Below are 20821 nucleotides of genomic sequence, written 5' to 3'. Positions count from 1 at the left end.
CCGAAGGTAAAAGGAATGGATAAACTTCGACTCATATGGCTTGTTCTACTACTTGTTGAATCATACACAAAGGCACGTTTTATAACATCGAGTTACCAATGCGTTTTCGTGCAATCAATGTATAACCAACTCATAGTAACAACTCATATCTCTAGGTTTGAAGAATATAAGATATTATCGTCTCATGATCAACCGTGATAAAATCCATGAAGTGATTCAAATGAGCGCGGGTTGAATCCAATACTCAGAACTTATGAGCACTCATGAGTGTTGTAGCACCACTTTGTCCACCAACTTGGACCTCTACAAACCAACCCATGACAGTCTTGATTCATATCTACTTCCAACATATGACCGACTGTGGATGGTTTGAATAACTTAATCATTCAGGAAGAGCGACTTAGTTATTCTGGAAGTCAAAACATGCAAAGTGAAACACAAGAATAAATGAATCAAATATGGTATCAAACCCTATGAATATAAATAAACACTTTTATTTATCACCATACTGATTACTCATTATTCATTGTTTCGGTTTTATCAACTTTATACTTGAATTTAAAACAATAGTTGTCCCATGCTCCAAGCATGTACACTATGTTTTCTAAACACTAGTCATGCCATACACCAAGTATGCATACTATGTTTGTCTATGATCTTTACTTTGTAAAATAGATCAATTGAACATCACTCCAATGATCCTCTTTTCACAGTCCCAAATCCTTACTGCAAATGCAAGAATTCCAAATTCATGCCATTTACTGAAATCTGTTAGATTCTAAACTTATATGCATTGATCCTCTTAATGATTATGCACAAAGTCAGAAAGACTTGACAACAATCATTACAGAGCATTCCAAAGGAGATCAGCTCCTTGGAAACATCCTTCTTTCATTAAGTTTCCTAATCTTACACAGATTGAATAATTTCTAACTTTGAAACATTTCCATATTCCATTTTGACTATCACTTCTGAACAAGAGTTGCCTCCTTACAGATTATGTCAATATAGTCCTTCCAGAATTAACATTATACTTCCAACTGTCCTTGAGCAACCAATCTTTGGTAAAACTTAGATTGTCCTCGACAATTGCTTAATCATTTTAGTCATATCCAGTTCTAGACCTTTTCCCTTCATAATGCCCCAGGCATTTGGAAAATTTTAGAAAGGATGAATATAGCACATGTAATCGATCCTATATCCGAAGCATATGGGACACGATTCATGATGTCTTACATAAAGACTAAACCAGTCTTTTGCTATAATATTTCCATTTCAATTTGCCAAGTTCTCAAAATTCAGATTATGAAAAGGGATGCCGTAATCATAATCGAATTTTAGAACGCAAATAATGGACCCATATATAGAATTTCCTTATGTTGAGCCATTCCAACATGAAATTCATATATATATATATATCCTTGATTAAATACGATTAAAATCTCAATCTAAGCTTTTAGAATTGAAATGAAGTATAATTTCCTCTCGCTTAATTATAGCAAAACAACTTTTTCAACCCCTACAACCTCACGAATTGAAACTTTTGTTTTCTATAATTAACATTGCTAACTTGCAACCTTTGTCATAATTATCATGCTCCCACTAACATGATGATTATTAGCATAACACTTATGCTCCCACTAGCTTTGACATGTACTCAGAAATCAACTGACTTTCTTACCAAAGTTCAGATTTCTGATACTAGATTGTTTTGATAAAACTTTATCAAAACCATACACCTCTCTTAGATAGCTCACATGTGTATCTAAACAATTTTAGAACTATGAAAAGGGATGCCGTAATCATAGTCTCAATTGTTTAGACCTTTGCCACTTCTCACAAGTCCATGTTAGTGTGCCGGTAAACCACACACGCTCCACTAACGACTTTGAGAATGCAAATATCACAATTGCTATCTAGCTAAAATCTACTTAGTGAAAGTGTTTCCTCACCATCATTTTCATGAATCGGAGAGAAACCTTATGACACTTAGATTTAATAGTGTATGTGTTCTTATCCATGTGGATTTGTCAAAACCATAATCACAAGACAAGGTTAGTGACAAATCCAAACTCATATTGATTAAACTTGTGCAATCTTAAATTCTTGCCATTTGGCAACTCAGGTGCCTGCCATTGCTTCCAAGTAGTTGTGCAACCAATTTGAGAACTCTCAGAACTCCTATGCAAAGCCATCTTGAATAGGCACAAAAATTTCAACACGATAGGTTATAAACCTCAAGTCGTGTGCTAGTGAAGGACTTTAGGTTTTATTCTTGATTAAGTCTTGAAACTTTCAAGAGCTTTAAGACTCCCACTGTCCTCTTGACATATAAGACTCCCTTGTCAAATATTCAAGAGATAGTGCGGATTCTTTATCAAGACTAACACTTTACACAATTGGCCTAAGTTGGTCTCTGTTTTATCCAAAACATCACAACTTACCAATTTCAAATGTACAAGAGTAGATAACCTTTTACTCTTACATTTGACTAGTGTTAACAAACCCTCTTTAAGATATGTCACTCAAGTTACAATCTTGGAGTATGACTCTAAGAATTGTTTTGGAACGAAGTATGACTCATCTTTTTGATTTAACCATTTCAACAATTCATGACTCCTCTTCTTAGTCATAAGAATGCACTAAGATGACTTTAGAGGACCAATTGTGATATGGTATCTTAATCATTAAGATGATCATAAACATGATACTAAAGTACTCTCAAATCTTTTTAGATTTGAGAAACTTTTATCTTTCTGCCATTCTTTGATTCTTCTTATTCGTTCTGTCTCACATTGAAACTTCTCCAATGCTACAGACTTATACTTAAACTTATAAGTATAACCATATTTACTGAACTTAAGTAAATCATGACGAATAGTCTTCTTGATCTTTTGTGGTGGACTTGACCAGTGCACAAGAATGTGTACTCGATCCCTTAGTCCTTTCCTTATTCACATAAGGAATTAGTCTTAATTTTCCAAGCTGAAAGTTCTCATTCATCATACTATACAACTTGCATGATTCCAAGTTTCGGTCCAATTGAACCTTGGGTGATGAGAATCTTTCCTTATTTAGTAATATTAGACACTACCACAACCGAAAGAATCAAATCCATTTTTCCAATATTGCTATCAATGGAATCTTATAAGCAACAACTTTTCACAAATGCCATTGTAAGGATACTTAAAATAAATAAAATCAAAACCTTTTTCTTTTATTTTAAAACTTTGCGGAAAAACTTATCCTTACAATCCATATGAAAACCTTGTTGTTATCTATTCCTAAGCAATATAAATATCATAACTCTTAAGTAATAGCCCAAAATTCTGATCACCGAACCATGCGATTGAAATCCATCTTCGCGATCAGAATCAGCATGTACTTAATAGAGTTAGACAATGGACTTTACCTGCAGTAGAGCCAAACTTATTGACTTTAACATCCTTAGGTAAGTTTGGCAGCTTCGTAACCAATGCCCCTTCCTTTGGCAATAGTTACCTATGGACCCTTGATAATGGGACTATCTCAGACTTCGCCTCTCTCTTTACCATTGGGTCAACCGAGTTGACTATGGCCGATCCCTTTCCATTGGGAAGAGAGAGCTTTACTGGATATCCAATGTCATCATTGTCAATGTCCATAGCGTTTTAGGAAGTTGATCTTAGCAAATAAATAATATCATTAAGGGTCTTGTCTTAGTCTGTTTCATAGGATTCCCAAAAGAACTCACTATGTGACTTAGAAAGTAGTTGAGCCACCAACTTTCTCAAGACCTTGACACCTAACTCTCCCGACTTGTCAATATGTGACTACATCTCTAAGATGTGATCACACCTAGACCTTGCCTTGCCAATAGGGCTTGAGTGACCTTAAACTTTTTAGGAACTTGTGGGTTAGGGAGAATAATTGGAGGAGGTGAAAGAAGTATGATATCCATTGGACATCATCTTCATTTAGGAAAGCTTGTTTCAAGAGATTTGGGAAGATCATAAATGTCTAGACCAGACATCTTTTTGGGAGATATTCAAGATAGTTGATTTAAAGTCCTTAATATGACACCCAATATGAAATATTAAGGCTAGGATCCAACAAACTATTTTATAACTTAGAAGAGGGATGCCGTAATCCAAGCTATAAAATATTTGAAGGTAGGTGAATGACGATTCACCAATTTCCACCATGAAAAACGAAATAATTTATTAGGTTTTAATTTGATTTGAAAGTCCTAGATCTTTGAGATTCATTGAACTGTTCAAAGGCATGTTTCAATCTCGAGTGTGCCCTTCAGGTTTTGTGACTGGGATGCCGAGGATCACAAAACAAGGTGTGAATAACCATGCAAATATACTTGGCACCCTTAATATTTACCCCTTAATCAGTGTGCCGGTTAACCACACACGCTCCACCGATACTGTGATAAATATTAAGTTACCCTTTGCCTACCTTGTTAAGTCCAGGTTAGTGTGCCGGTTAACCACACACGCTCCACTAACGACTTAAGCAAAGTGCAAAGTGTAATTTCATGGGTTAGCACCAAATTCACATTTTCCTAAGTAACTAAGATTGGGTATTAATAAGAGTTTAGTTACTTAGTATTTATCATTAATACTTTTAATGAAAGGAGAATTATAGTCCTTGTCCTACCCGTTCGGCTAACGACCCTCCACCAGTCAAGGAAGCGGTGGGTGAGAGTGGACACCCATTAAACTGCCATTTTATAGGCAGTAACCTTATACCCCCCTTATAGACCGGCTTCGTGAATGAGGCCTACTAACGGTAAGACTGACTTTACTCTTATACATATATATAAATATTATTAACTTATAATATTATAAAGTATAAGGGTTGAATTTTACTTTTAAAATTCTAAGGGCTAACTCGGAATTAAAGTATTCATAAGTGAAAACTTTTCAAATTCCAAAACTTGAGGGCAAGTTTTGAAACTATTCAAAACTAATTAATTCCATAACTTATGAGTTTAAAGTAGTTTTAATTAAAAAAAAATAACTTTTTTTTATTGTAACTTATGGAACTAATTAAGGTTACACTTTTTTTTTAATTTAATGAAGAGACTCTTGAACCTCCATAACTTTAGGACAAGTTATGGAGTCATAAAACCATTTAATTAGAACTAGACTCTTCATTTTGTAACCTTTGCCAACTTTTATGAGTTTTATGATTCTTAAATGTGACTTTTCATATAACTTGAGGACAAGTTACAAAAACACACTTTGGAATCAACTCTTAGATTAAAATGGATTGAAAACAACTATTTCACACAACTTTTCTATTAATCTAAGAACCTCATAAGAACAAGATAATTCAAATCATCAATCTTCAAGAAATTAGCATGAACATACAAACTAATACAAATCTTGAAATTATGACAATTATCTTAGAAATTGGATTAGCATGAACATTACCACATCAAAAACAAGTTTATAAGTCCAAAAACATCTTAGGGTAATGTTCCTAGTCCAATTCCAGCCAAAACAATCGAATATATGCATCCAACTCAATTTTTCAGCTACTTTTGCAAGTATAACAAGAAAACAAGCCTAGGCTCTGATACCACTGTTGGGTTATGAGCATTCTAACACTCCTAAGTGTACATGTAACCCTAAATACCTTGGATCTATGTTTTCTCTATTATACATACAATTATGAACATCCAAGGTATTATCCTAATCTAGCATACAAAATAATAAATATAACAAGATAGAATACATACCTCTTTGATGTAGAATGTCTTCATGAAGCTTGAGTGCCTAGTGCCCCAAGTGTGACACCTCAAATGGTTCACACAACACCAAATACACTTGGAATAACTTGAGAGAAACTTGAACACTCCTTGAAATCGTCTAGCCCTCACACTCACACATTAGTGCAGAATTTCTTGAGCCATGAGATTCTTTTATATGGTGGCTATTAGGGTTACACCATGTAACTCATAACTTTACCCATTCCTTATGCTCCATGGATTTTAACCTCCATGGAGTATCCATGGGTCACCCCATGGACTTAGTCCAACATAAGGAATCTTGGATCACAAGCCCACATATATAAGAATGAATGATTTACACAATCAACCCATATATTTAATTAGTCTCCTTTTGATCACTTAATTAATTCCAAATTAATTCTTGATCAATACTAATTAAATAACCTTATTAATATATTAGAACTTATAATATATTAACCAACCTTAAGTGTTATTTCTCTCATTATAGTCTATCCAAATGCATGATGCCATGCAACCCAAATGGACCATGCCGGGTCGGGTCAAGTCTTACCAATTATAGTTATGGACTTAGACATTAATCCAACAGTAATATCGTTAATCTAGCTTGAGAGACATGTCTTTGGGTACAATTACATGTACTAGTGGAAGACTACCCCTTATGATCCAGAGTCTCCTCGAAGGAGAGCGTGATTTTTGTGTATAGATCTATACGGGACTGACTATCCCGCACCTTGCTGCTAGCTACAGTAGGACCGGCAGATCTACGGGTGACAAAGTCATAAAGGATACTGGTGCCTGATTCGCGCCATATCAAGTTAATTTATGGACATAAAGCTCACAAATAGATAACAACGATTTACTTATGTAGTAATATACTATACATGAACAATGATTATTTAGCATAAGTATGGACAAATACATGGTTTCTTTATGAGAACTAAAACTACTATACATACTGGTAATAACCAGGGTTTTCAAACAGAACATTCCACACAGAAGTTTTCATACAAAATTTATTCATACAATACATCTAGTAGTAATCCAATCATACAAATATTTTTACTAATACTACCTCACTTTTACTAAAGAAAATATTGGATTTTCTTGGAAACATACAAAACATTTTCACTGATTCGTTAACAGGTTTTTATTACAAAAGATGCTTATGAACTCACCAGCTTTATGCTGATACTCTTTTCAAAACTGCTTGTATTCTCAGGAAATCATTAGACAGGTACCTCGACAGACTTTTGAGAAGACGGAGCACCTAGAGTCACGTCTTTTACTTTTATTATACTTTTGGATGTATAAGAATACGAAGCAAACTAATGTAAACACTTATTATATATATTTAATGTAATGGTTGTGTTTACTTTGATTACTATGATACAATTGTTGTGATACTATACATGACGTCCTCCGCCCCCGAACGTTTCCCCCGTTCCGGTTTGGGGGTGTGACAGATTGGTATCAGAGCTATTGTTTATAGTGAACTAAGTATACCGAACCTTAAATGGTATACAACTATAAACACTAAGGGGCCGAAGTGCTCTGAACTAAAAGTATACTTCTTAAATATAAGTATTTTATAAAGAGTATAAAAGTATCCATAAGTACCAGAACCAACATCATAAGTAGAGCAAAACAAAAGTATTTGGATGTTGAACAATGCGGTTAAACCTGGATAGTTATGTAATCATGTCTGGGATCTATATAGCATGATCAACTGTATTTATTTGAGACATGGCCAACAGGTGTCTGGGAGTGACTGTGATGTTGCAGCAAGCCTAAAACTTACCAAACCATATACATCAAGAGATCGATAGAATAGAACATACAACATTAAAAATGCTATAGGAGTATTTTAATTACTATAAGATAACAACAAAGTATCGAGCATACAATTATAATACTATAGGAATACTATTAGACGCGACGTTTATTAACTATCCCTTTCACCTCTATTCTCGCGTAGATAGCATGGCTGGATTCAATCTTCCTGGCGACCCGTACTTTCCCAACCAAGGAAATAATGGATGGCTCGAGGAAGAGCCAGAAGAAAATCATGAAATTCCTTTAGACGATGACCTCGCAGAACAATTTCCTGAAGAGACTGACTCAGAACCTGAAGTCAAAAACCTACCTCAAGTGGCCCCATAACCAAATCCTAACCACCGACTTGAGTTCGAAGGTCGAATGCCTATGTGGGTTGGGAGTTTGAATAGGTGGAGCCACGAGCAAGGCCAACCCCTCCCATACAATGGAAACCGAAACTTCTACAATCTGGACGAAGGAGGTCCTGCAGACAGGGCCCTTCCAATTCTGATACGCCGAGTGGCTCGCAATGTTGAGCTAGGTGTGGCAACCCTTCAGCGAACTGTGGAACTCGAAGCGGATTCAAGCACCAGCACAGACCGCGTTCATCGCCTTGAAATTGCTCATGGGAGAGCTATTAGAGACAATGAAGCGCTGCAGCGAGAGCTAGCCACAACTCGAGCTGAAGTCATAGAGCTCCGAGCACGCCAGTCTGTATACGAGAGACGCCTGCTTGGTGTGGAGCGTCAGCTGGCGGAATTAAGGATTCATCTGAGGGGTGCCCTTCGCCGATAGGAAATACTCTACTCATCCTCCCTTTTGGTTTAAAGAATAGCCTTCATATCTATGCTCTAAGTAACTCTTTTACCTGTAGACATTCCTGTCTTGCAAGCACTGTTTCACTAGTTCTTTATGTTGTCGATTTTCCCTCTGTTGGTATGCTATAGACCTACTCCTAAGTTAAATTTTTCCGAATTCTGTGTAATCTCAATACCAACTATGGTGACAACAATCTTATTTCAGTTAAAGATCATCATTATCAAAAATATATCCTAGATCGGTAACATGCAAACTAAGTAACCCTATCAAAGTCATATCACTAGTTTGTTTTTTTTAAATTCATATATGAGGAATGCCACCTCACAAGCGTCTCATTAGAAATTCATTCAAGAATAGCCAATTCAAACCCAAAAGTTTATTTCATATAGACTTCCTTTATGAATGGTTATCAGGACACTATAGAAGTCGGATTATAATACTCTCGGAAACCAGTATAACTTAGCTTAATTAACGCTCGTACAATAACCACTTCCATAGAATACACCTTAGGAACATTATTAGCACCATTCAGGGTAGCCCCCCAAGGCGTGAAATTTATAAGCATATAAATTCGTGAAATACAACTACCGATGACCATCGTTACTCACTAAATCGTTTCTCGTCATAACACAGAACCATGTCTTCACAAGGAGGTAACCAGCCAACGGGTGAGACACCAACTCTATAGATAGACTCCGCTACATTCCAAGCCGCGGTCACAGCAGCCGTAACAGCTGTCATGGCCCAATTCAACACCAACAACCCAAATGGGAATTGAAACAGTTTTAACACTTGAAACCGTAGCAACACACAAGGGAACCAACAGGGGCCTAGCCACGATGATACTCCAACTCACAAGCCTAAGAACAATAAATGGAAATTCTGGAACAAAAAGGAGTGCAAGTTATCTCAGAAACTTGCCAATAGACAACAACCTGTGGCAACTTCTGTAGCCACGACATCTGCCACTCCAACACCAATGCCAGTACGGCGATACGCTGGAAATCTACCAGATTGTAAGAAATGAAATTTCCACCACGTAGGAAAATGCCACGAATTGCGATGTAATAACTGCAACAGACAAGGACACACCACTCGTTTCTGCAAGGCATCGACACAATCAATTCCCCAAGTTCTTGGTGAGAAAACGAGTCAGGTTTGTTATAGTTGTGGCGAATCTGGACATTTCAAGAGAAATTGTCCAAGGACTAAAAATGGCAGAGAAGCTCGCTCCCATAGGACCCCGACTCAACACATCACTTCAACTACCGATGCTAGTAAAATTCAAATATGCCATGCATGTGGTGAAATGGGGCACTTCAAGAGAAACTGTCCGACGGAGAGAAATGACGGAGGAGAAGGAGGAGTGTAACAGCATGACATGTAAGAACAACGAGGAACCTCTCTCTCTCTCTCTCTCTCTCTCTTTGAGGTTTTGGTACGTCTTTTAAATAAAAATTTTCTTAAAGATTTAATATATATTAATATAAAATTTAGGGAAATTAAAAAGTAATTGTAAATAACTCACTCGTACGAACAAGTCACAACATTCATAAGAGAAGTAAAGATCCGTACAGGTAAGCTATGTTGGCTTAGTATGTACATCAGGATTATGTATAGCCAAGATGTTACAGACTTAGAGTGAGTGATTCCGCCTTAATTCTTGTTCCTTGTCTGGTTGTGGATTCAGGGCAGAGTCACTCAGTCGACCATCTTATTCATCTTAATTATACATAACTTGTATATACCAAGCGATCATAGAGGTACCAAGAAGAATCATAATATTAAGTATCCTCACTAGTTATCAAAACACTTGCACTGTTTGTACTCGCTCATCGCGATACAAGTGTGACAGTGGTAGCATCAAGGAGAAAACAGAAAACACTAGAACGTTTACACAGAGTACATTGTCGAACCCACTAAAGATACACCGCCGTATAGCAATCATTTCTTTCAAATCGGCCTAACTTTTGTCTCTGTAAAGAGTCCGTTATCATCATTCGTCAGGGATTGGCGTGGTCCTCACCATACTAAGTTCATACGTTTCCAACGGCTTGACCGCCAAATTCACGAAACCCTCGTCATTTGTAACAACAACCCGACACAGACCTCTGAATCGCTTCTCTCATATTCTAGACCCCGAAGTACTCATGCGAGAAGTACCTTACCCTCCGAAACCCTTCCAAAATACACCCAGTGAACCCTCCAGAACTACCACTCGTCCAATAGGGAAAGTATTGACTTAGAGATTAACATGAATCCATATTCAAGAGATAGAAAAAAGCGTCGTGCTGATAAGAGACGAAAACTTTTGGAGTTCCAGGTTGGTAACCGTGTTCTTTAGACGGTCTCAATCAGGAAAGGCGCGACACGCTTTGGAAAGCGTTAAAAGTTGAATCAGAAATACATAGGACCATGGTGGGATGTCAAGTCCACCAAGCAAATTACACCCTTTGTTTGCAAATAAAACGTAATATAATGGTAAAAAGGGGTATCGATCCTCGGGGAAATGGTTGTATTCAATCACCAATGCAATCTAAAAGAACTATTGTAAATAAACTAACTAACTACAATTAAACTAAAAGGGGGGTGTTATGATTACTTGAAAACTAAAAGACTTGAATAACTAAAGACTTGCAATTAAGCAAGATAGTGAGATGCTCAAATGTTGGGAACAATTGGTTAACCAAGGCAATTCAACACAATGAACATTTGTGTGCTTATCATTAGGATCCAACATGAAGCTTATCATTCATCCCAAATTGGTTATAGCAATCATGAAGCATGATATGCCAAGATTCCTCTTAGGTAGTATGGAGGTTGGGGAAGCCCACAACACACCTTCTTAATCAAGATCAAGGGTTTAATTGAAGCAATTGAACCCAAGAAGTTAATTAGCCTTAAGAGAGAAGGAATCCCCAATTCCTAGAGGATGTCAATGCTTACACATCCATAAAGGCGCTATGATTCATAAACTAGAGATGATTTTTACCATCATAAAGCCCTTGTTCTTAGTTAATTCAATGATTCAATGCAAAACCAAAGAAATAAACTAACAATAGCTCATTCAAGTGCCAAGCTCATGATCAAAGCATTAAACAAGCATAAGAAATATGATCTAGAACCATAAACATAAGATAATTGATAATCTAGCATGAATCCTTCAAAAACCCACAAACATTCAAAGGTTTTAACTAAAGTTAACCAATATAAAGAGTTTAGCCACTCATGGCAATAGAACAACAATCACAAAAGTCTAATTGCATAAAGAAACTACCAAAAATCTTGGAAAGATGAAGAGAAATGAGTCTTGAGCTTCAAAAATCGCCTCTCTCAGCTCTCCAATGGTGTCAAATCAAAGTTATAGCTGCTAGGTCTCATCCCCCAAGGTTATGGCAAGCCAAATGACCAAAATGCCCAAAATGGGCAGTTGCGCGGGTACCCGCGCGACGAAAATTCCACCCGCGCAAATGTTGCTGTGATGCTATTGGTCCTTCATTCCACCACTCCACCCTTCCACTACCAAAGATTCCTTTGGTCCCCTCCATATCCATGAGATTTAAATCAACCAATCATCTTTTAGCTTCAAATGTGGATGCTCCAAACCCAAATTAATTATCCATGATCCATCTTCACAAGTCCACTTCATCCAAGCCTTCAATTCTTTAAGGCCCAATTCTTCTCTTATCGATCCGCCAAGCCCAATAGCGCCTCGAGAGCCCACAAATCCGTCTTCACTGTAATCCACAATCGCAATAAGCTCCAAAACCCTGCAAAATTCCTCATGCAACATAAAAAGCACCCGGTACGATCCATACTAAAGAAAATAAAGAATATACAATGCAATACTAATAAAAAGAGCTAAAAAAAATCTAAAATAAACTAATAAAAATAAGGAAATAAAATAAGCTATCAAATCACCCCAAGCTTAAACCTAACTTGTCCTCAAGTTAGAACAAGACTAAAGTGAGCTCGGGATGAGCTAAACTAAAAAGGAAAAAGAAAGGTACGATAGAACTTGGTCAACATCAGTCAACATGGTCAGAATTAGTCCTTCATGGACCCTACACATCCTCAAAAATGTTCCCCGCTTTAGAGCCATAAACCACATTCTCAACCACTTGATGGGCGAATAGATCACGGCTGGATGTAGTCGCGGTGTGCAAGACAAAGGAAACAGAGATGCGCCCAGTGGGGGCACTTTAAATCACCAATGCAGATCATAATGCACGAAGGAAAGGCGCCTCTTCACACACTATGATTCCTACATTTGTCAGGCTAAAGTGTATAGTACGAAATAGGGCTTTGCAGCGCGGCCTCCGGGCAAACATCCGGTTTCAGAGGTTTCTCCCTTGTACTGTCCTTTACAGTCTACTGTCTCATCGTCAAGGCCTTTTCTCACCAAAAATCAAAAAAATAAAATAAAATAATAAAAAATTCTACTTAACCTAAACTTAAACCTAACAGCTTAAATCTTCAATCTTGAACTTCTGTTATTTGGTCTTCAGCCTCTTTGTTGTTTGATATTCAGTCTCTTTTTTTTTTTTTTTCACTTTTCCAATTTCTTCATTTTTTTGTGTTTTCTTCTTTGAAGGTCTAAGGAATTTTACCATGTAACATAGGATGGAGGCTAACATGAACACCTAATGATCATTGACAATGTGCCAAGATCAACTAAAAAGGGTGGGGAATGACTCAAAAAATGGGTGTTACCGAAAAGACTTGGTCCCAAAAAATGTGAATTGGGGGACCCACTTCAAAGTTCATCAAGAACCTCAATGCAAGGTGTGATAAACAAAATCTATCTAACTATCTACTCTAGACTCCTAAAAAAAATAACCTATCTTAAAAAGGTGGTGAGAATCTAACTAAGTAAGGCTCGGACGAGACTCGGGAGTACTATGGGGTACTCCCCCCAAAACCAAGATGCGAGTCTTCAATATCTTCAATGTACCTTACCGGGCTAATCTTTGCTCGCACACATCGGTTTGACCAACCACATCCCTCCGCACCTAGACCCAATCAAGCTACCTGCATCTGACCCCCACACAAGCGGACTTAAAATGGTCCGTGAGGCTCAAAACGTGTCCCACTTATCAAATACAAGGAATTCCATATCAAGACCCGGGACCAATCTATGATTCAATACTTATGACTCGGTGCTCTGGTACCTGTTAAGATGAGAAGACAAGAGAGAACAAAAATGCATGAACTTAAACTAGAATGCATCTAAAAAGTATGAAAATTAGAAAAGAAAGAAACAAAATATGCAATATTTTTGAAATTTTTATGCAATTTTTATGAATGACCTAAATGAGTTACTCTAAATGCAACTATATACAACCTAAATGCAATAAAAATAAAAATATAAGAATACCTCACCCCAAGCTTAAAATTAAGCATTGTCTTTAATGCTTAGGATGAGAGTAAGGAAGGATCATACCGGGATCAAGGTGGAGGAGGCCCACGAGGGGGGTAACCGTCGTCGGGCCGAAAATGATACCAAAGATCCTCCATATAGTTGTTGGCGCGGGCTTGATGCTCCTCGATGCGGCGAATGGCGGCTGTATTCCGATTGCCCTGGAGGCGCAAGGAAGCAAGATGACTGTAGATATCAAGAGGAAACTCATGTTCGGGATCGGGATCATTGTGCTGCGGTTGAGAGTGGTACTCATGTTGTGGCTCAAAATGTGCTCCCGAAGGCTGACCATAAAGGGGTGGTGGCAATTGTTGGATCGGGAGGTCATAATGGTCTTCGGTTTCAAATGGACTACCAACATTGGAATGGTCGACCTGCATTTCATCATCATCGTCTAACTCGTCAGGTAAGAACCAAGTTTCAGGGTCGCTGGTGGAAAAGGCGGAGATGCTAGGGTTAGGTAAGATGTAAATTGGGTCTTTTACATGATTGAGCCAAGAATAATGGTTAGGACGGGTAGGATGAGGTGTCAATAATTCCATCCGGGTGAGAGCGATGTAGTCAAGGAGATAGAGAGGTGGGTCATCCACTGGCACATACTCAGACTCGGGAAATTGAAGGCCCACACCCAAACCAATTAGGGTAATGAGACCTCCAATGCAAATGTCGCCAGTGGTCTTCATGCGAATGCTGTCACATTTATCCAGAAAAAAGGTGGTGAAACCGGGCAAAGACCAACGCCGATGGCTCATGCAATAGAGGAAATAGAGCTCGACTGTGTTGATTTGTCCCGGCTCGTGACGGGCAAAGATGGAAGTTGAGAGGATCCAGTGGGCAATTCTCCAACAAGGATGGATGATGTAAGTATCTTTTTGTCGACTTGGATTGAAGTTTGGAAGACTTGTGATTTGAGTCCAAAACTCTATTTTGGGCGAGCTCTTGAATTGAGTCCGTTGATAGCTATAGATATCGGTGTTGTAGTTATCGTATGTGCCCATGATAGTGTTTAGGGTGTCGTATGTGAGTCGGTGCTGTCGACCCTGGAGTTTAAATGTGAGCACCCCTGCCGTGTCATCCCGTGCATAAGTGGAAAGGAACTCTAGTGTGGGTTGTTTGTATGTGCGCGTAGAAAGAGCGAGGAACTCGTGCCAACCGATGTTGAAGAACAGCTGTTTCAGGCAATCGTCAAGGCCAAGGTACGTCATTGAGTCTTGGTGGTAAAATTTGGTGGCTCGAATTGCACGTTTTTGGAGGTTTGACTTGATTTGTTTGATTTGCGCGCTAGTGAGGACAAGGTTGCCCTCACGATCGGTATTCTCGGTTGACGCTTTTTGTGTGGATCGTGAGGATGAAGCCGCACGGGAAGAACCATGAGAGGCGTGAATGGTTTTGTCCCTTGCCATTGTACCTGTTAATAAACCTAGCAAACACAAAAACTTGGCCAAAATTATCCCTCAAACTCGCCTCACACCAATCCAAACAAACTAAATAATAAGAATATAAACCGGGCAAATATTCCAAACTTGCAATTTGGTACAATTCAATGCAATTCGATCAATTCAAAGCAAACTAAGTCCAATTCAAATCAATCTAATGCATAGCACAAGCTAATTGAAATTAGAAGTTGAATGCAATAAAATTAAAGAAATGTACCGAATTCGTGTGTTGAAACCCAAAAAGAAATTCGCTAAAATCGCAGCCCAAGCTTGAAGTTGACTCGAAAGATTGAATCTTTTGAATCTCCGGTGAGAAACAAAAATTTTGAAATTTTTGGTCAAAACGAGTAGCGGCGGCCGGCGGCGGAGCTTGGATTCCGACGACGAGATTGTCCCGAATTAAAAGTAGATCGGTGTGTGGTGGAGTGTTTGGTTAATAATGCCCCAAGAAATTTTGGATTTGACTAAGATTTGGCTTCGGAATCGGGTTGTGAATGATTTTCCGGCGAGGGGATAATGGTGGTTGCGGTTGGCTGTTCTCGGAGTTAAAGGGGTGGGGTTTAGTCGGAATTAGGTGGGGAATGTGGTGGTGGGGGAGCGCCGGCGAAGGGAGCAGCGGGGAGGCGACAGCGGTGAGTTTCGCTTTTCCGGCGACGAGAGTTGGACGAGATCGGGCTACCAACGGTTGCTGGAGGGAAGCGCTGGCCGGCAGAACTTGCTGGACGGAGGCGCTGAACGATGGCGCTGATTGATTGCGGCGGCGACAGACGGGATCGTCGGTGGTGCAGGGGGGTTTCGTTGACGGGAGGCAAAAAGGGGGGGGGGGAAGGGGTCCGACGGGTTAAGTGGGGGTATAAGGAAGAATGGGTCGGGTTTTCGGGTCGGAAGCGGGTGTGGATCGGACTGGAGCGGGTCGGGGGCGGTCTTCCGGGTGGAGTTATAAGGGGGGGGGGGGGTGGTCGCGCAACTTGAAAGCGGAATTTTCTTCTTAGCCGCGCAAACATCTGCGAGGGTGGATTTCGGCCGCGCGCAACTCACAGTTTGCATCCCATGTTGGTGCAATTTGGAACTCGGAACTTGCGCGGCTGGGGGTCGGTCGCGCAGAGGTTGCGCGGGTACCCGCGCAAAAGTCAAATTTTTTTGAAATTTTCAAACTTCACCAAAATCACTGGAAGACTTCTATATGCTTATTTTTAGGTCAACTTCAAGTTTAGAAACACCCAAAACTTCAAGCGGAGATTATTTATTCACAATGCATTTATTTAACGTCTTTGGCAAGACATAGCCCCGCCTCCGTCAATCTTCGTAATTCGGGTTTTCCAATGTTACTTTGTCGAATTCTCCCATGTCGAAGCCTACATAGAACGGTTTCAAGCGGTGCCCATTCACTTTGAATATTTGATTTGTGTCTAAACTCTTTATTTCAACCGCACCGTGATCAAACACTTTTATAACAATAAAAGGTCCGTGCCATCGAGATCACAGCTTTCCCGGGAATAGCTTTAAGCGTGAATGATAAAGAAGGACTTTTTGGCCCGGAATAAAATGCTTACGAGTGATGTGTTTGTCGTGAAACGCTTTGGTCTTATCTTTGTAGATGCTTTCATTTTCATAAGACTCATTCCTCAACTCCTCGATTTCTTGAAGTTGCATTTTTCGGTGCTTTCCACTTTCTTCAAGATTGAGATTGCACTTTTTAACCGCCCAATATGCCTTGTGTTCCAATTCCACCGGTAAATGACAAGACTTTCCATAGACGAGGCGGAATGGAGACATACCAATTGGAGTTTTGTAGGCGGTCCGATACTCCCACAATGCATCTTCTAACTTCAAGGTCCAATCTTTTCGTGTAGTGTTGACCGTCTTCTCGAGAATTTGTTTGACTTCTCGATTTGACACTTCGGCTTGGCCGTTTGTTTGTGGATGATAAGCGGTCGATATCCGGTGTGTGACACCATATGTCTTTGTCATGGCTTCCATCATTTTATTGCAAAAATGAGTGCCCCTATCACTCACCAAAGCTCTTGGTACACCATATCTTGCGAAAATGTTGGACTTCAAGAAGTTAATTACCGTTTTAGAATCATCATGCCTTGTTGCCTTTGCTTCCACCCACTTTGAGACGTAATCAACCGCCAAGAGTATATAAGTATATCCAAAAGAAACGGGGAAGGGGCCCATGAAATCGATTCCCCATACATCAAAGATCTCACAAATGAGGATGGGATTTTGAATCATTTCGTTTTTCATGGATATGGTGCCCATTCTTTGACATCTATCACAACTCTTGCAAAATAGATAAGTATCTGTTGACATTGTTGGCCAATAGAGTCCACATTTAACCACCTTTCACATGGTTTTGTTTTGACCAAAATGTCCTCCGCATGCATATTCATGGCAAAACTTCAAGATAGACTCGACCTCATTTTGGTGAACACACCTCCGTATTAGTTGATCCGGACAATGCTTCCAAAGATAAGGGTCGTCCCATACGTAGTATTTGGAATCACTCTTTAACTTGGCCTTTTGGTGCTTGCTAAACGCGTGGGGAATTTCTTTCGTAACCAAGTAATTCACAATATCCGCATACCATGGAATAGTGTTTGAAATGTAGAGGAGGTGTTCATCCGGGAATTCATCAAGGATGGGAGAACAAGATTCACCAATATTCAACCGACTTAAGTGGTCCGCAACTAGATTTTCGACACCACTTTTGTCCTTTATCTCAAGATCGAATTCTTGTAAAAGAAGAATCCACCGAATCAACCGTGGTTTGGCATCTTTCTTGGTCATGAGATACTTCAATGCGGCATGGTCGGAGTATACAATCACTTTTTTCCCGAGAAGGTATTGCCGGAATTTCTCCAAGGCGAATACAATGGCTAGAAGTGCCTTCTCGGTGGTTGAGTAATTGGCTTGAGCATTATCCAAGGTTTTGGAGGCATAGTAGATGACATGTGATGCTTTGCCTTCCTTTTGACCTAAGACCGCTCCAATTGCAAAATTGCTTGCATCACACATTATTTCAAAGGGAAGCTCCCAATTTGGAGGTTGGATTATTGGAGCGGAAGTGAGCAAGGCTTTGAGTTTATCAAAGGCTTCTTGACATGCAACATTGAAGTCAAAATCAACATCTTTTTGGAGAAGGAGGCACATTGGACGCGTAATCTTCGAGAAATCTTTGATAAATCTTCTATAGAATCCCGCATGGCCCAAGAAAGATCTTACTTCTCTAACACATGTTGGGTAAGGGAGGGTTTGGATGACATCAATTTTGGCTTTATCAACTTCAATTCCCTTTTTGGAGACAATATGACCCAAGATGATGCCTTGATTGACCATAAAGTGACACTTCTCAAAGTTTAACACCAACTTTTTCTCAATGCATCTTTTCAAAATCTTTTCAAGATTATTCAAGCATTCATCAAAGGAATTGCCATACACTGTGAAGTCATCCATGAATACTTCAATGATATTCTCAACATACTCGGAGAAAATGCTCACCATGCATCTTTGGAATGTGGCGGGGGCATTGCATAATCCAAATGGCATCCGCTTATAAGCAAACGTGCCAAAAGGGCATGTGAAGGTTGTCTTGTCTTGATCTTCGGGGGCAACGGGTATTTGATGAAAACCCGAGTATCCATCGAGACAACAATAGTGTGACTTACCCGCCAATCTCTTGAGCATTTGATCAATGAAAGGAAGAGGAAAGTGATATTTTCTTGTGCTTGAATTCAACTTTCGATAATCAATGCATACCCTCCATCCATTTTGAACTCGAGTGGGTACCATTATTCCTTTGTTATTCTCAACAACCATGATTCCCGTTTTCTTGGGAACCACTTGAACCGGACTAACCCACTTTGAGTCGGAAATCGGGTAAATCATATCCGCATCATGGAGTTTGATTATCTCTTTCTTGACAACTTCCATCATGGGAGGATTTAATCGTCTTTGAGCTTCCCTCCTAGGCTTACAATCGTCTTCCATGAGTATCTTGTGAGTGCATACATTAGGGCTTATTCCCTTAATGTCCGCTATTGTCCACCCCATGGCCTCTTTATGATCTTTCAAGACTTCAATCAATTGGTTTTCTTCAAAGTCTTTTAATTGAGAAGAGATGATCACCGGTAGAGTTTCATCTTGACCTAGATAAGCATATTTCAAATGGCTAGGTAAGACTTTCAATTCAAGTGTGGGTGGGTGGATTATGGAAGGTGGCATCTTGTTTGGAGAATGAGATAAGGCAACTTGAGAAACATCCTTTTTTGTTGAGTTGTTAAATTCTAAAGTCTTCACAATCTCTTCAACTTCGGAGTCCAATGTATACATGTCCAATGTTTTCTTCAAACTTTCAACATCAAAACTCATGTTGAGTACCATCTTCAAAAGATCCCCATGTGATAACTCGAATAATTATTGGGTGATTGGTTCAATCACATCAACCCGATATAAAGGAGAAATGTTGCTAGGGTATCTCATGGCTTCAAAGATGTTTAAATGAATGATCTCTCCATCAAATTCCATTGTGATCTTCCCATTATGGACATCAATAATTGTGTGAGCGGTATTCATGAAAGGTCTTCCAAGAAGGATCATAGATGACTTGGAAGGGGTCTTCTCTTCAAGGTCAATGACATAGAAGTCCGCAGGAAATACTAGTTGATTGACTTAAACTAGTACATCATCCAACACGCCTCTTGGAAATACACTTGACTTGTCCGCTAATTGAATGATGACTCCAGTTTCTTCCAAAGGTCCAACATTAAGAGATTGAAAAACCGAGTAAGGCATTACATTGATTGAGGCTCCAAGATCTAACATGGCACTTTCAACATGTAAGTCACCAATGGTACAAGGAATATCAAACATGCCCGGATCCTTGCATTTGGGTGGAAGCTTCTTTTGGATAACCGCGGACACATTGGCATTGACTTGGATCTTTTCATTCGCCTTAAACTTCCTCTTATTAGTGCACAAATCCTTAAGAAATTTGGCATAGCGTGGAATTTGCTTTATGGCATCCAATAGTGAAATGTTGATTTGAACTTTGCGGAAAGTCTCAAGAAATTCTTTTTCTTCCTCTTGTTTCTTTGAGGAAGCCAACCGAGATGGGAAAGGTGGTGGCATGACCAATGGCTTGATGTTCTTGTTGGAAGAGTCGGGTTGATCAATGTTTGGAACAACCGGTTCCTTTGGAGGAACTACAACCTTTGGGGGATCAACAATGATAACTTCATTTTCTTCTTCTCTTGAAACTCTTTTGGGGTTGCTTTCTCCAAGGGTTTTCCCACTTCTTAAGGTTATGGCACTCACATTGGGATTCTTCTCGGTTTGAGATGGAAGTTTTCCCCTTTGTTCCATCTTGTTGAGAGCGGTGGCCAAGTCTCCAATTTGTGCTTGAATGTTTGAGAAAGTGTTCTTGGTCTCTTGTTGAAATTGGGTTTGGCTTTGAGCAAGAGAAGTGACAAGTTCTTGAAGGCTCATTTGGTGGGTACCACTTGATTGTCCTTGTTGATGAGGTTGTTGGTAATTTGGAGGGAGGTGAGATGTTTGTGGATATGGAGGTTTTTGTGATGGATA

General features: G+C 39.3%; 1 protein-coding gene across 1 annotated transcript; it reads right to left on the bottom strand.

Annotated features, from left to right (window-relative positions):
* Window positions 1-19909: 19909 nt before the first annotated feature.
* Window positions 19910-20368, bottom strand: LOC145106656 (uncharacterized). The gene has a single exon (XM_079043610.1). The coding sequence runs from the start codon at window positions 20366-20368 to the stop codon at window positions 19910-19912; it is 459 nt and encodes a 152-aa protein (XP_078899736.1).
* Window positions 20369-20821: the final 453 nt, after the last annotated feature.

The sequence above is a fragment of the Lactuca virosa genome, chromosome 4, assembly GCF_052849685.1.
Source record: "Lactuca virosa cultivar CGN04683 chromosome 4, Lactuca_virosa_CGN04683_v6, whole genome shotgun sequence".
NCBI lineage: Eukaryota > Viridiplantae > Streptophyta > Magnoliopsida > Asterales > Asteraceae > Lactuca > Lactuca virosa.
The sequence above is the reverse complement of the archived record's forward strand: the minus strand, read 5'-3'. Positions and strand labels throughout refer to the sequence as shown.